Raw genomic sequence first — 18,070 nt, forward strand, 5'->3', positions numbered from 1 at the left:
AAAGAGCAAAGTGAAATATAAAAAACAGTGTTTGAAATTTTAAAGCTCAGAATGAGCTTAAAATTGCAGAAAATGCTGAAGTTGCCAAAAAAGAATTAAAAACCTGAATCGGCAAAAAGAATAGAAAAGGAGTATACTGTAATAACAATCTGGAAAAGCAGAATAATTCAATTTTTTTTTTCTCTGACAAGGAGATCTAGTCTGCCTGGACAAAAATAAAATGACATAAGCAAAACTGCAAAAATGAGAAGTAAAAATCTTGTCACCTTGAATAGTTTTAGGATTCTCAGGCCCCAAATTCAGTATTGCAGAGAGCTGCTGGATGCTGCAAATGCTCTGTTAGCAACTGTTGGGAATTTCTGAGACACCGTGGAGATTATAAAGTAACAGACTAGAAATGGACAAACAGTATTCCAGTTTTCAAAATCATTATAGTTAAAGGGCTTTTTCTATTTTCTAAATAAAATATGAACCAAACTGAAATGTTAGTAGTCTATATTTGGGGGAATGATTTAAATAACTGTAAAGAATAATCAGTTTTTAAGCCCAATATTTAAAGACCCTGAAGACAATAAGTTGTTTTAGGACTTAAATTGTTTTATGCTGATTATAACTGTTTTATGTGTTCATTAAAACAGGTTGGATAGGACTGCTGCTTGGCAACTGTTTTTTAGCTGTGTTTGAATTTTTGTATGTATTTCCAAGTAATAAAACTATATTTATAAAATATTTCTATATTTGAGACTTTTTACTAATTCAATTTGTCATGAATATCATGAACATTTTATTCAGAATCCAGATGACCAGAGTCACAAGATTTTCCAGTTTTAAAGTTATTTTTTAATTATTTAATAGTACCTGACTCAGAATGGGAAGCTATATGAATCCATGTGCTGATAACTCAAACCTAGCCTTTAGCTGAAGCGTCAAAGGTCCCTCTTGCAGAGCACACTGGGGAAGGGCTGGCCTGCCCTTAGAGAATAGGTTTTGGAGTCAATGGAAGAGGAAGAGTGCAGCTTACAAATTGCTTCTCTAAAATGCTCCCTTTATTCCCTCTCCCCTACCTTGCCTAGTAAATTCCTTCTGTCCATCCTTCAATGCCCAGGATGAATTATCACCACTTGTGGTCCCACAGCCCTTTATTTATATGTTTTAGAATACCCAGTCTAATAGAAAATTGGAAGTATATGTCTCCCTTTTCCTTATCACTATGTGAATGCTCTGGAAGCAGGAACTGCTCCATCTTTGTATTCCCAGCAACCTAGAGCACTGTGAGTGATTAATAAGTCTCTGATGGAAAGAAAAAAAGCCAAATTACATAATAAATAAATGAACGAATGAATAAGGGACAAGAAAGCATCACCATAACTGGAACGGACTCAGTCATCCGTGAATCCCAATTATCTGATATCTAGTCACATTTAATCCTATACCCTAAATTGATTATGGTGTCTTAAGAGTTTTAGTCTAGAATAGATTAAAATCTTACACCAACCCAGAGATGCGTAACTTTCAGAATGACACTGGAGTGCTCTTTTGGGCAGTGCAGAGTCCTGCAGAAGTGCTGGAAACTTTCCCATGAACACTACACATTTTCTGTGAGGTAGATTTGACCCCTAGCTTACTCACTCAGCCTTGTGGAAGGACAGACTAGAGTGAGTTGACAGAATACCACATGTGGTTTACAAAACACCATACATTTACCATTCGGCAAGCATTAATCTACTGTTGCCAGGCTAAGGATACAAGAGTGAACAAGACTGCCCCTACTGTCACAGAGCTCAAAGTTGAGCGAAGGAGCAAAATAGACGGGTAAAAAGATGATTATAATAGAATGTTGTAGGTGCTGTGCTGTGAGTTAACCACAGGCGCCTGGAGGTGTGTGTGCAGCTGGGGGGTCAAGAGAGCCTTCCCACAAGAAGTGGTTTTCTTGCCTAGGAATAGAAAGAGCTATACTTTCCTAAATTTCTCCCCTCCAGGAGAATTACATTAATAGAGGCTGTTTTTATTCTCTGTTAGTATCTTACTTTAATAGCAAAGTATTGCTAGGCATTGCTGTCCTGTTGTTTCTTTCCCAACTTGGCCACTCAGCTAAAAGATCACATACTTGCCTATCTGTGCTGTCTCTCATGTGTTTTACTTACTGGGATGAATGCCAGGGAGGAAGCTGTATGCCCACTCTCATGATGCCATGTGTAAACTTGCCTAGGGAAGATCAGATCAGTCTTGGAAGCCTGATACTATGATTGTTTTCTTGCCCTAACCATTGCCCAAGCAGAGGAATAGAGCGGGGCATCCCTGGCTATGCACATAGTGAGGGAAAAAAACAAGGCCTCTCTTCTGACTTAGCAGTTCTTCATAATTCTTCATGTCTTCACTAAACAGTCCACTTTAGTCCACTTAAAAATTTTCTAGGATTAGAAGGTAAAGTCCCACTCTCTGGCTTCTGGAATGCAACTTCATCCCTTAAATTTTAGACTTTTGCCCAAGCTCAGTGTTCTGGCACCTTCTCTGTTTCCTGGTTCGTAGTACTTCACGATCACATCTACAAGTTCCCACGAACCTTAGGATGTTTTTTTTCTCTGAGCCTAGAAACTATAAATTCTTTTAAAACACAGATGCTTTTTTTTTTTTTTTTTTTGGCAACCCCACACTTACTTCCACTGCCTGTGTGACTAGGGTGACCATGTAATTTTTTTCATCCAAACCAGGACATCTGAGAGTGAAAGGGATCATTAAGTAATAATTTGACCAGGACAAGAGATGTAAATCAAGACTGTCCCAGACAAGATGGGATGTATCATCACCCTGTTCCTAACCAGATCTTATACATTTTTATGTTTGGGTAGCATTCTTAATAGGGATAAAAAAGATTTACTTTCCACCAAGCATCTGTCACCATTATACCACCATCTTAATAACTAAGTCTATTAAAAAATGTAAGAATACTTGCTATTTTTTTTATCAAGTCTCCACTCATTTTAGGTGTCTCCCTAACACTATTCTTGTAGGTACATAATTTTTCATTAATGTGCCTTTTGTTTAAACTTTGGGGAAAAATAATAGTAATAGTTACAACAGTAACAGTAGCAACTAACATTTGTACAGTTACTAATGAGCCAGGCTCCATTTAGGCACTTAACATGTATAAATTTTTAAATCTTCATGACTACCCTGTAAGATGGGTAAGGTACCAATGGGGAGGTGGGGATGCAAGGAGGGGAACACTAAGGAAGCCCTGAGTTGTTGGCCCCCATCCTCACCCAGATAAGAGGCAGCAATCTGTTATGAAAAATAAAACCTAGAGAGGAAAGAAAGGGAACTAAAACCTATGGACTAATTCTATGGAGAATTAGTAAGTGACGAGCACTTTATTCCTTTTCATTCCTGTTAATTCACTGAGAGGCTGTTTGGTGGAATAAGTACATGAATCTGAGTATTAGAAAACTTGGTTCAAATCCTGTCAAATGCCTACCTCTTAACTTGAACCTTGCCCTTGCCTAATTCCAATCTTTGTTTGCCTGAGAAACCATTTAAATTCCTGCCACTATTCTGTTTCAATACTAGACCATCAGATTATAAAGCCTTCTTGGGTCCCTACTATTCCGAGCCCACTCATCTTATGGTAAGACAGAAATAACCCAATTTTCCCACATCATTTCTTCAGTGATTCATATCCTCTCTCTTCCAAGTCATGACTTTTAATTGGAAAAAGAGATAGAAATATCTTTACCTCCAAATTCTGAAATTTTCAATTCATGACTTCCAAGTCTTAGAGATGTTATCCAGATTTCTTCTTTTGCTTCATTCATTCCTATGTTAATATACAAAAGTGAGGACTGAGCAAAGGTTTGAGACGTCTTAGAAAACTTTTTAACATTTCAGTACGTATCCCTGAAAACAGCAGAACACACATGCCATGACCTTATTACTCACCATCAGGGAGTCACTAATAGGGTGTAGTTTCTTTTCCCCTTCTCATCACTGCACTTTGTGTTATAAAATACTCTTAAGAAGCAGATGATAGGTCCCTACCCTGTAAGAAGCTTACATTCTAGTTATGGAGATCACACTAGCACAAATGAAAGAATTTTATACCTATGAAGTTGTAAAACATTGCAGAATTAGCCCCAAGTGAAAATGGAAGCCACTGAATTGCAGTTGTCAAGAAATATTCATAGAGAGATGGAAAACTGGACCATGAAGGTCTTGGACACTAAAAGGCAAAAGTAAATTTCATGACTATTTTCTCAGTGGGTTTTCAATAAATATTTATGGAATGAATAACAGGATAGGAAGAAAGCAGGCATTCAATGTCAAGCAGGGGATCTTACAGCAGAGGCAAGAAAGCACAAATCATTTCTTACATGTGGGAAAGAAAAGCAAATATGCCAAATATACCAAGAGTCCAGGCAAATGTGAGGTTTATTACTAACTTCTCTGGCAATGAAGGCAAAACGAAGAACTCAGAGGCTTATAACAGTCTTATCTGACACAAAACGATACATTAATCCCTTTAAACAAAGAATTATTATATACAAAAATATATACATATTAAATACATATACACATACACGTATGAAAACTACCCTAGCCTGTATTTTCATCTAACCAGCTTCATCACTCACATTCAATTCCTTTGTTTTCTCTAAGCACACTAAAACATGAATATTCGTTCATGTTTTGAACCCTTTGTACGAGCAATTCCTCTGCCACTTGAAAGCTCACAAACCTGGTCTTCAGTCAGGCAGATTCTTCTTTATAGAGTACTGTTCAAATACCACATGTTCCACAAAGCCTTCCCCTTCTTTTCCAGGCAGAAAGAGTCACTCCATTATCTGTGTCCTCATATTACTTTGCTCTCCTCTTTTAGGGTACTTACCATGTTTTACTGTGATTTACTTGCTTTGAGTATCTGAATTCATTAGCCTGAATGGTTTACATGGGTAGATCCGAGAGGCCTAATATTTTTCTACGTATGGCACTGACACTCAACATACAACAGGCATACAGTTAGTTTGTTGAATGAGTGAATTTATTGCATGTTTCCTCATATAAGCACCACTCAGCAACATAATAAGCGAATTCAGTAAGCTTTACAGAATTTGTAGAAATTCTCACCATTGGGCCTTCTTTTTTTGTGCTGAACCTTGCTAACACCAAGGGTTTTAACAATAAAATGGAAAGCATCTTTAGGGGGTTAATTAAAGAAACCCTCGTAAACATCTTTTTTAGTGATTAACCTTAATAAAAGACAATCTCAAGTACTTGAGAAATGTATGGATAACACGTATGTACTTGAGTAATTTCCTCAAATATTTATTAGTCAAGTTTCTCACAGGAGCTGGACAATGGTCCATTCAAGTCTGGAATATCTATGCTGCTAAATTAAAATCTTCATGCTTTGGCTATCCTATGTACAGGTGACAAGACTGACATTGTTTTGGAGGTTAAGAAATTGAATGTAATTTCCTCTGAGGGGACAAAAGATTTCTTCTCCTTAGGAAACAACTTCTAGACTTGTTCAAGAGCTTAAACAAAACTCAGTTGACTAGTTTTGTAAAATGTAGTATTACAGAAATTTCTTTAGTCTGGAAAAAAACGTAAACATAGTTTATTACTAGTTTGTACCTTCACCATAGAAAAAGCTTAAAATCATTCTTGTGGAATGTCTGATTTTCAGTGGCATTGTCAGATGGTTGAGCAGTAAGTCTGAAGAGACAAAGCGGGGGCCATTATAGGGAAGGCTGAACTTTATCAGGTATTCAACAGGATCTGCTGAAAATATTTCAGCAGAAAAATGAAAGACAGTTCTTGTGGCAATGATGTGAGGAATGGCCTAAAGTGGGGGAAGATGAGGTAGGGGATGTGAGGTAATAAAGTCTTTTACTAGAGTGATGGTTATGAATATATTTAAGAAATGAACGCAACTAATATTCAGACAATTAACAAGACCCAGTAAGAGGCTAGATATAAAGAATGGACAATCCCTGGCTAGAATGGGAGAAAGCAGCCACGCCTGAGTAAAAGCTTTCTATAAGAGACAAAGCCACAAGTAAAACTCTTATCTCCTGATTCCCCATCCAATTCTCTTTCCACTATAGCTGTTGACTGATTTGGAATGTTAAAGCTGGTCTGAAAGACCACAAGCTTCAGCAGGCAACCTGATATAGCGTAACAAACTCAGTTAAATTACTTTGTGGATTTTTTTTTCTTAGACCATGGTTACAATTCTAGCTTTTGTACTAACTAGCTGTAATCTTAGGCAAATCATTTGCCTTTGACACCTTTTAAGTTTTTATATGAATTTATTTTTGTTAATATTGCATAGACGTTTTTCTTGTCTCCCACAATAAATAATTTCTTTGAGGGCAGTAATATGGACTATATGTGGATCTTTTACCATTGATTGTTTACAATACCCAAGAAGTGTCTCTGTAAAAGGGTGTCAAATTAATGAATATAAATAGTTGAGAACATCTTGTTAGAAACAACATGAAATGTTAATAAAAACACAAACAGAACCTGAACTGTTCACATTAATTTAGGCTAGGGGGGAAGCTTCCCTACCTTTTATTAGGCCTCTGACTACTTAAGAAGAGTTTTTAGCATTCATAAGTACCTGATAGCCACCGCCATGTTATACTTTATTATGAGAAGAAAATGTCCCATTTCACAGGAGAACCATTTCCCCATGCTTTTCTTCATCCTTCCTCCCAAAGATTTCATGTGGCAGCAACGAAGGGCAAGGGGGACCCTGAAAATGACTTTTCCGTTTTTAACACAAAGAATGGCTTGGTTTGGCGTCTGTGACATTCACTGGAGAAAAATGTTATACATTTTATGTGCAGCTTCTTGTGATTGATAGATAACACCAGTATTCAGTCCTTACTCCTGTGCAAACTACTTTAGGGCACTTACGGGCAGGCAGGCAGCCCACAGAGGAAGGTTTTTGGGTTCGCAGAACTCTCCCTATACAGCACTTGGCTTCAGTATAACCTGAAAGTTCTTGCTCCAGGAACTCTGGCCAGCACACCCCTTTTCTGGGGCTTCTTAGGTTACTGGCTCCAGCTTAGGTGGGTAGGAGAGCTAAATCAGCAGAAGAAAAGCAAAACTGAGGAAGGAAGAGAGAAGAGGTCATAAGGACAAGGGAGCATAGTCTGCGACTGATAAACACTGAGATGGCTTTTTTTTAATGTGATTTGTAAAATGTCTTTAGAGGCAATTCCAAAAGAGTTTCAAAAATATTCTAAGTAATACTAGCATCACTACAGTAAGTGCATGGCCTCCCAAGGGTACCATTTTAAAGGATAATCATTTGATTCTATGAGTTATGATTGTTTTAAAAAATATTAAAGTTTATTTTAAAATTCAATATAAAAAGCACTGCTTAAGTGATGGCTATGACTCACAAATATAAGGAAATTTGTAGGATGTGTGGGTGGGATGGAAACACTATTTATAGTCTAAGGACCAAATTCAGCACTACGCACTTCTGCATTGGCCACCATTAAAAACTTCGAGGCTGCTGGCCACTTGGTGAGGAAACAGAAGATTTTAAGAAAAGTGCAAATGAATGGCATGTGTAATTTCAAAGCAAGCCTGCCTTACAGAATATATGGGTGTTTGGGTGAAGCACAGTGAATAGCCCATCTCAATTTTAATATACAGAAGCAACACAGTATGAGAGTAACAGAAGTTTTTGTAGTTCAACAGACCTAGTTTACATCCTGGCTTCACCCTTTTGTAGTTGAATAACCCTCTGCAAATTATTTACCTTCTCTGAGACCCAGTTTCCTTACCTGTAAAATGCCTAGTGAAGTGCCTGGCAAACAGAAAATACTCCATAAATATCAGTTCCTCTATAAGGGTGTTTTTTTTTTTCAAACTAAGGGTCAAAAAACCCTTTGGTAGATTATGAAATCAATTTAGTAGGTTACAACTAGAATATTTAAAAAACTGAAACAATAAAATACATCAGAGTACACTGCACATAATGGCAAGTATTGTTCCATAATGCACATGCTGAGTTTTGATATAAATGCATTTTTTACTGTGGATTACAACCAAAAAGTTTCAAAGTCTCTGCTCTACAGAGAAATTCTCAGATTATTTTATTAAAAAGGCTTTAGGAATGCTGCCTTGATCCAAATGAGACCCTGTAAATTTTAAGAACTTAAAGTGTTCCTTACCTTCTAACTTGTTGCAGTAAAAATAAGACATGAATCATAGAGAAGATGAATTTAATCTGATACAGTAGGGCATTAAATTCAATTTTAAGATTGGTTTCTGTGTTATATTGACTAATTTATACTTCTAAACACTTTATAGTTTATAGGTATATCATTTATAGTTGATTAAGCACATCTAGAATTTCTACAAGAAGTTGGCTATTAGGTTCTATTATGGGGAAATTAGATACAATTTCTAAATAATTTTAAATTATAAAACTTTTTAAAAGGATTGTAACTTGCCTAAGCATGAAGACTGTTAGAGTAATATTCAAATCCTGATGAGTAGTAAAAATCAAAGGCCTATATGAGCACATACAGTGATGTCCCACACTGGCTCAGTAAAAAGGAGAGCTCCCAAAACAAACTGTGAGGGTCAATAACAGGCCTCCTTTCTCCTTCATGTCTTGAGGTAAAACCAGCCTGACAGTATAATGAGTCCCTAGTGCTGTTAAGATGGTGAGCTAGCCAATTTTAGGTTGGCAGAATAAGAATTTCAGGTTGGCTGAAGGGTAGAATACTAGAAATGACAGAATTCAACAATACAGCTGAATCTTGATATAACTGTATCTTAAATTTATAATTTTAGCTGACCAGGCCAGATTGGCTATTATTAGAACCCATGGGACTGAAGTTTAGGAATCTTGTTTTATATTAGCGTCCTGGGCAATTCTGATCCTCATTCTGGTTTGAAGGCCCTGTGTTAAAGGGACAGCAAGGATCAGAAAATATAAAAAGAAGGAGTCCAAAAGTATTTATCCCAACCTGTAAGGTTGGAATAAATATCACATATCAAATACTGGATCAGAATCTGACACTTACTCAAAGTACTTCCTTCTTGGTATTATATTAAAGATATGAGTCAGCAGGTAGCAATACTTGATGTTTTCCAGTTATTTAAGAACAATGAGAAATGGTGTGTTGCCTCATTGGAATTCACTGGTGAGAAGCAAAAAGTATGAAAGAGAAAGGTCTCTTTAGATTAGATATAGAAGTAAAAGGTAGCAATCAATAAAAGTTATTAAGAGTAAACTCAGCAAGAGAGAAGTGATAAACCATTCAACTACTTGATGAATCCATTTGGCTCCTGAGCAGAGAGTTCAACACCTTCTGTGGTGTAGGTGCCCTTTCCTCTGTCCTCAGAAAATAAAGAATAAGGCAAAAGGTGGTTCCTTCCTATTTCAAATGAGTTGAGGGTACAGGATGAGGCTGCCTATATAATCTTAAGTTCTTTTTTTCTAAATTTAAAACTTTTCTGCTATTTGAGATAGACAGTGGGTTGGGCAGAGCCATGCTTGCTGTCAATGTCAAGTGTTGAGATTAGCACCACAAATCCTCCACCAGGACTGAGTCTTGGCCAGGCTTTGTCCACCATCAACCTTGAATGTGAGAAAAGGCAAGCATGAATGCCATTCTTGGGAAGAAACAGCAGCTGTGCAAAGTGAAGGAATCACAGGAGATGGCACAGCCTGGGGAAAAGGATGGTAGCAACAGAAGTGAGGTAGAAAGCTAGTTCTTAGCTCCTCCAAGTGCCAGCTTAAGAGACTTAGGGTCAAACACTTCCTGCACGGCAAGTACATGAGCCCCCTGAAATTGTAAGATGCCCCAAGAAATGATCTGGTGTTCCCCCCTTGCTTATTTTTTAGCTCAAAGTCTAACAGTGTTGGAAGTATTTGGAAATCGACACCTCTCTCTCACTTTCTTTTTTACCTAGAGGTTACAGTAGAGGATGAACAAAGATGGCAGCCAATACCAAAAAAAAACCCAAAAACCCAAAAACAACAAAAAAAAACCCAAACATTTGTTATAAAGCAGAAACTGACACACCATTGTAAAGCAATTATACCCTAATAAAGATGTTAAAAAAAAACCAACAAAACAGATTATGAGAGAAGTCTGCATTACACATGGGTAGAAATCACCCCATAAGTCAAAGAACTTTTCAAAATTACACGGGAGGGAAGGCAGAGGGGACTAGATATTTGAGGTGTTAAGAGACAGGCTGACAGAGCAAGCTTAGTGACTGGCTTTATAAGTCTACCACTTGAGACTCTGTGTTCTTTATTTACAGAGAGGCAGAAAAAAAGAGTTCAGAGAAGAAGCCAGGGTCCTAAATTAAGATATCTGAAAGAGAAGTTGGGCCTTTCTTTCCATTTTCTTACACTATTTGTTTCCTTCACTTGAAAATATTGTTAGACCAAATTGCAATAGGGCTCACCAAATGGACTCCGTTATGCAGTTTACTCATGCACCTTGCTAGATCCTGATTTCCCTATTTGATACGAAAAGCTGAACTTCCATTCTTTTCTCTGCTAAAACGCCTAAAAAATCTATATTTAGGAGATAAAGAAGCATATTTACAATATGCTTAGTCTTGGAGTCTCCAAGTCAGGGTTATGGAAAAAACTATTCTGAAAACTATCCTTCCGTAACCCAACATGTTCACACATCACAAGTCCTTATCAAAGTTATGGTTGGGTTTTCACATTTCCAGGTAAAAAATCTGTTCCCTGGCAGTCCTTAAACTTTACCTGACAAATATTGTACACCCTCAGTCCAGGCTCCTCAATCTCTAACATCCCCATTAACACCCAAGCAAACAACAAAATACATCCACTTATCACAGTTCAATCCCACTTGAGCATCTACAGCCACTATTTTGATATAATCATGTTCCAAAAGCTGACTGAGTGTCCAACAGCAGCAAAGGATAGAAATGTTGGCGCCAGTAATACTGAAGTTTGGTTTTTAACTGCATTTTTTGTCAGTTTGGCTGGGAAGATTTGGACAGCTGGAAGTGAGCTTCTCCATCATTTTCTGTTTCTTTCTTTGTAACAATTTTCCACCTGTGAAGCCCAACACCCCACCACCAAGTGCAGCTGCAATTCCTGCCACTTTGAAGCCTGCAAGGAGGCCAATCGGACCCCCCACCACTCCTCCGATGAGTGCACCTGCCACAGGCAGAGCTGCCAGCTTGTATTTTGCAGCCTGTAAAAAAAAAAAAAAAAAAAAATTTCAATTTAGAAATTGAGTTGAGAATATCTCCCTGTGGTGATGTGCATTTTCCTCTCATTATTCCTGGCAATGCCTCTTTAACTCGTGGTACATAATTAACCTTAGAGATTGTTCTGGGGTCAGGGGAGGGGAGAAAATATTCCACAGGTACTACAATTGCTCCAGATCTCAGAACTTGGAGAAATGAGCTACAAAGAGTAGACTGCTATAAATTGATTTTACTTGCAAAACAATCAATCCACTAACTATCTAGCTGGCTTATTTAAACAGTTTCAGCAGCCACAGATACTCCCAAAGCTTTTAAATTGCAGAGATTATTTCGTGCGAATACCTGGGGTTAAAAGCAACATTCTATGGGAAGCAAATGGACCCACTCCATGTGTGCTGTCACGTCCTTACAATTTTGCCCCTATTGGATTCTGGAAACCCTCTCTATGCCTCTCCCTGAACTCTTGCAAATATCCCCTTGTAACACCAAATGCCTTAAAGTAGGGCTTCAGTTTATTCTCTCGTTGAAAAAATTTCTCTCCCAACAGAATGAATCTTAGAGCAGAATATTACAAGAGCCATTGATTTCTCACACTACCTATGTGTCATTTCTTCCTTATTTTCTTAATTGCTGGTTCCCTCAACATTAAAGAGAGCAGATCAATTGGGTTAATACTAGGGATTCCTGAGAGCCAGAGTACCATTGATTTGTCAGCAGGAGCAGAATCTTACCTTCCCCAAGTTTTTGGTTCCCTCTTCAACATTCACAGCAGCACTGTTGACATGGTCTTCAACGCTGTCAATCTTCTCCTGCTGAGACTAGATGCAAAGGAATTATGAGTGAGCGTTCCTGCTGGGGAGCAGCAGTCAGCCAATACACACTATTTTAATTCCTGTAATCAGAGCCCTGGGTACTGCAGCCTTGCAGTCTTAATAGCAGTTCATTAATAGCATCTGATAAACGATGTCGAAAGTACAAATTCACTCATATGAAAAAAAGAGGGTGACTTAATTATTAGATAAGATGAGGGTGGCACCTTTATAGGAGAAAGCATCTCACACTAAAATTCAATCAAACATACAAACATATTATTCTCCAAATGAATCTACTTTCCAGGAGGAAAAATATCTAAATAAGCATTTACATGTCAGGTTGGGTTTTACAGAAAAAAACAAAAACAAAATCAAACCAAAAAGCCTTTCTAACTTACCTTCTTTGAAGATTCAGTTTAAAACAGGCAAATTTCCTTAGGAGTTAAATGCCCTTGATCCAATAAACACAAATTATTATACTTTAGGAATAAGAATATAATATGGCTTGATCTGCCATGAAATTGTTCCACCTGTGATATGCACTAGGGAGTAGTGAATGAATTTACTGTCCCATGTTTTACACCTGTACACTTTAATACATTTTAAAATTGTGACAAGTTAAAATGTTTCAGATCCAACATATTAATAAAGCATTCTACATAAAAAGGCAACACCTGTGCTGACACAACAGAAACTCATGGAATCTCCGGGTAGAAGGAATGTTTAGGTCATTGAGTGCAATTTTCCCCTCAGCTGTGTGAAGCCTCACTACACTTCTGACAAGTGGCTACTGAATCTCTGCTCAAACACCTCCAGTGACAGGAACTCATTACTTGACACAGGAACACACTTTTATTTATTAAAAAAAAATTTTATTTTATTTTATTTATTTATTTTTGGCTGTGTTGGGTCTTTGCTGCTGCGTGTGGGCTTTCTCTAGTTGCGGTGAATGGGGGCTACTCTTCGTTGCGGTGCGAGGGCTTCTCGTCGCAGTGGCTTTTCTTGTTGTGGAGCATGGGCTCTAGGCACGCAGGCTTCAGTAGTTGTGGCACACGGGCTCAGTAGTTGTGGCTCACGGGCTCTAGAGCACAGGCTCAGTAGCTGTGGTGCACGGGCTTAGCTGCTCTGTGGCATGTGGGATCTTCCCGGACCAGGGCTCTAACCCGTGTCCCCTGCATTGGCAGATGGATTCTTAACCACTGCGCCACAGGGAAGTCCCACACTCCCATTTTTAAATCAACTTATTTATACAAAATTTACATATGATAATACGCACCCAATTTTTAGGGCATATACTTTGATTAGTTCTGACAAATGTATAAACCCATGTAACCACGATCACATCAATAGATACACTATTTAGTTTTTGTTTTTTTTAATTCACAGAAAAAACAAGAGGATCCCTTTTTGATCCCAGCTAAATTTCAACTTCTACAATGACTGTGAAATAATTCAACTTTAATCCTGAAGTATTTGATTGCCCTTATATAACTGACCTCTTCATTTATACTGAAGCGATTATAACTAACACACTGTTCTAATTCCAATCATTTCATTTGAGAACATGAAACCCAAACAACACATCTAATTTTTCTCCACAGTTGCTTCCTATCAGTATCAATGACATTCTTTCCCTTCTCATATCCTTTTCACTACTGTACCTTTACATGGTATCCCTTCCTTCCCATATTCTCCACTACTATCTTGACATCCCTAACACAATCCCTAAAAAAGTTCTTTATCAGTTTTCCTTCCAACATCTCTGTCAGAGCAAATACAACAGTGGTTCTCATGCATGAGTGTGCACCAGAATCACCTGGAGGACTTCTCAAAACACAGGTTGCTGGGCCCCATCCCCAGAGTTTCTGATTTAGCAGGCTTGGGATGAGGCCTGAGAATTTGCATTTCTAATGAGTTCCCAGGTGATGCTGATGGTGCAACTCCATGATTCTCATACTTTAAAAACCACTAGCATCTATACACCATAGGATTAAGGGCACAACCTTTGGTCAGATGTCCTGTGTACAAATCCCAGCACTATCACTGTGCGCCCTTGGACAAATTACTCGAGCTCTCTAGGTGTCAGTATTCTCATCTGCCAACTGAGGATAATGATACTTACACCTCACAGAGCTGAACTGAGGATAAAATGAGACAGTGTCTGTAGAGTATGAGGGTAAAAATTTGAAAAGTCATTGTATCTTCCCAAGAAAGCTTAACTCCCATCTTTTCTATCAAAAAATATATCAACCTTTTTCCTGTGATGCTTGAAAATATCTGGGGCACTAAAACATTAAATCTCTCCTAGCATTCACTCATTCATTCATTCAATTTTTATTTTCCTCAGACAATAAAACTTCTTTTATGTTGGCTTTCTTTTTCCAACCCAAAGAGGCATCAAGTGCCAGTGCTTGTAATATTCAACTTGTCTTGATTTCTGTCATTATTTCTATTTGGGACACCCCCAACACTTTCAGTTCTTGCCAGAAAGTCTATGCTAGCAGATAAATCACAGGTATAAAATATCAACCTTCATATCTTGACTAGTTGAGGAGTAGAGGGAAAAGCCAACATGTCTCCTTTCTCTCAGCCCCAAAATAATTCTGCCACGATGGGAGAGGCTGCCAGGATTATTGCCATTTCTATACTCCAAGAGTGATTTCAAGACCTCAAGAGACAAAATATTTTTAATGCTTTTTTCTAAAAAGGTTGGACACTGAAGCTCTATGACCTTTTTTCAATAAAGTGAAATTTTAAAAAGTTTTTAAGATTTTTTTCCAAGGGCGTGGAGTCAAGATGGCAGCATGGGAGGACGCGGAGTTCGCATCTTCCCACAACTAGGGCACCTGCCGGATGCTGGTGGGGGACCTTGAAGCCCAAGGAGATGGGAGGAACCCCCAAGCGACTGGGTAGGATGTGGGGGGGAGTGAGGGGGAGGAGAAGTGGAGGCCGGACAGGACCGGTGCCCCTGAGGGGTGGCTGGGTGAGGGGAGGGGTTCTCACGCCTGGAGGGACCCTCAGGGGCTTGGAAGACCAGGGGAGGCGTGGTGGGCATCTCCCCTGCTCACTTGGGCCCCGGGAAGCCTGCTGGGCTCCTGAGCCTGGTCCTCTGCCCTCTGGGGCCCCCTCCGGCCGCACGGGTCCTAGGGGCGTGGTAGGGAGGGAGGGGTAGAAGAGGAGGAGAGGTGGACAGTGGACAGGGAACCCTCTGGGACCAGAGGATCAGGGGAAGCACTGCAGGCATTTCCCCTGTCCACTCGGCCCTGGGAAGCCTGTTAAGTTTCCACATCTGGTCCCCTGACTTCTGGGGCCACCCTCTGGTCACATGGGTCCTAGGGGCATAGGAGTCGGGGGGAAGAAGAGAGGCTAACAGGGAGGGACGCTTGGGATCAGAGGATGGGGGAACACGCCTAGCATATCCCCAACCCACTCGGGCCCAGGGATCCTGCTGAGGTCCCGGACCTGGTCCTCTGCCCTCCAAGGCCAAGGGCACTCCTGGGCCCCTCCTTTTCCAGCCCTGTGGGACCTAAACATAGGTCCCGCCCACCACCTAAACCCCGCCCCTGCCTAAGCCCCATGCCCCACAGCCAAGGCCTTTTCCGGCTTTTTTTTTTTTCCTCCTCTTTTTTGCTATTGTGGTTGTTTTACCTTCTGGTTGTTGTTTCATCTATATATATATTTTTGATAAATTTACTTATTTTATTATTTTTGGCTGCGTTGGGTCTTTGTTGTGGCACGTGGGCTTTCTCTAGTTAGGGCGAGCAGGGGCTACTCTTCGTTGCAGTGCACGTGGTTCTCATTGTGGTGGCTTTTCTTGTTGCAGAGCACGGGCTCTAGGCACACTGGCTTCAGTAGTTGTGGTGTGTGGGCTCAGCAGTTGTGCCTCGTAGGCTCTAGAGCACAGGCTCAGTAGTTGTGGTGCATGGGCTTAGTTGCTCTGTGGCATGTGGGATCTTCCTGGACCAGGGCTTAAACCTGTGTCCCCTGCACTGGCAGGTAGATTCCTAACCACTGTACCACCAGGGAAGTCCCTCATCTATATTTTTACTTTTTCTAACATATCTGTTAGTTTTCTAATTTATTTTATTTTTTACTCTTTGTTATTGTTCTGCTCCTTTTTTTTTTTGCCACCCTGGACGGCTTGCGGGATCTAGGTTCACAAGCCGGGGGTCAGGCTTGAGCTCCTGCGGTGGGAGCTCTGAGTCCGAACCACTGGACTAACAGAGAACCTCAGACCCCAGGGAATATTCAACAGAGTGAGGTATCCCAGAGGTCCTCATCTTGGCACCAAGACCCAGCTCTACCCAACAGCCTACAAACTCCAGTGCTGGAAGCCTCAGGCCAAACAACCAGTAAGACAGGAACACAATCCCACCCGTCCAAAAAAAAAACAGGGATGACAAAAAATATGTCACAGATGAAGGAACAAGGTAAAAACCTACAAGACCAAATAAATGAAGAGGAAATAGGCAACCTACCTGAAAAAGAATTCAGAGTAATGATAGTAAAGATGATCCAGAATCTCTGAAATAGAATGTAGGCATGGATCGAGAAAATACAAGAAACGTTTAACAAAGATCTAGAAGAACTAAAGAACAAACAGAGATGAACAACACAATAACTGAAATGAAGAATACACTAGAAGGAATCAATAACAGAATAACTGAGGCAGAAGAACGAATAAGTGAGCTGGAAGACAGAATGGTAGAAATAACTGCTGAGGAGCAGAATAAAGAAAAAAGAATGAAAAGAACTGAAGACAATCTCAGAGACCTCTGGGACAGCATTAAACACACCAACATTTGAATTATAGGGGAGCCAGAAGAAGAAGAGAAAAAGAAAGGGTCTGAGAAAATATTCTAAGAGATTATAGTGGAAAACTTCCCTAACATGGGAAAGGAAATAGCCACCCAAGTCCAGGAAGCACAGGGAGTCCCATACAGGATAAACCCTAGGAGAAACACACAAAGACACATATTAAACAAACAAACAAAAATTAAATTCAAAGAAAAAATATTAAAAGCAGCAAGGGAAAAGCAAAAAATAACATACAAAGGAATCCCCCTAAGGTTACCAGCTGATTTTGCAGCAGAAACTCTGCAGGCCAGAAGGGAGTGTCAGGATATACTTAAAGTGATGAAAGAGAAAAACGTACAACCAAGATTACTCTACCCAGCAAGGATCTCATTCAGATTTGACGGAGAAATCAAAAGCTTTACAGACAAGCAAAAGCTAAGCAAATTCAGCACCACAAAACCAGCTTTACAAATGCTAAAGGAACTTCTCTAGGCAGGAAACACAAGAGAAGAAAAAGACCCACAAAAAACCCCAAAACAATTAAGAAAGTGGTAATAGGAGCATACATTCAATAATAACCTTGAATGTAAACGGACTAAATGCTCCAACCAAAAGACACAGACTGGCTGAACTGATACAAAAACAAGACCCATATATATGCTGTCTACAAGTGACCTGCTTCAGACCTAGGGACACTGAAAGTGAAGGGATAGAAAAAGATATTCTATGCAAATGGAAATCAAAAGAAAGCAGAAGGAGCAATACTCATATGAGATAAAATAGACTTTAAAATAAAGAATGTTACAAGAGACAAGGAAGGACACTACATAATGATCAAGGGATCAATCCAAGAAGAAGATATAACAATTATAAATATTTGTGCACCCAACATAGGAGCACCTCAATACATGAGGCTAACGCTAACAACCATAAAAGGGGAAATTCACAGTAACACAATAAGAGTAGGGGACTTCAACACCCCACTTACACCAATGGACAGATCATCCAGACAGAAAATAAATAAGGAAACACAAGCTTTAAATGACACAATAGACCAGATAGATTTAATTGATATTTATAGGACATTCCACCTGAAAGTGGCAGAATACACTTTCTTCTCAAGTCCACACGGAATATTCTCCAGGATAGACCACATCTTGGGCCACAAATCAAGCCTTGGAAAATTTAAGAAAACTGAAATCATATCAAGCATCTTTTCTGACCAC

The 18,070-nt window shown here is 39.3% G+C and overlaps 1 protein-coding gene across 7 annotated transcripts in view; it reads right to left on the reverse strand.

The window, feature by feature from the left end:
- Positions 1-5,017: 5,017 nt before the first annotated feature.
- Positions 5,018-18,070, reverse strand: part of STX17 (syntaxin 17) — a 101,619-nt gene continuing 88,566 nt past the window's right edge. For all 7 annotated transcript variants that reach the window (XM_068552546.1, XM_068552540.1, XM_068552545.1 and 4 more), the window contains 2 exons: positions 11,967-12,053; positions 5,018-11,219 (listed from right to left, as the gene is read on the reverse strand). In XM_068552546.1, coding sequence (XP_068408647.1) covers positions 10,980-11,219; positions 11,967-12,053 — 327 coding nt within the window. In that variant the 3' untranslated portion in view covers positions 5,018-10,979. The remainder of the gene's footprint in view (positions 11,220-11,966; positions 12,054-18,070) is intronic.

Source organism: Eschrichtius robustus, chromosome 10 (assembly GCF_028021215.1).
Source record: "Eschrichtius robustus isolate mEscRob2 chromosome 10, mEscRob2.pri, whole genome shotgun sequence".
In the NCBI taxonomy this organism is placed as follows: domain Eukaryota; kingdom Metazoa; phylum Chordata; class Mammalia; order Artiodactyla; family Eschrichtiidae; genus Eschrichtius; species Eschrichtius robustus.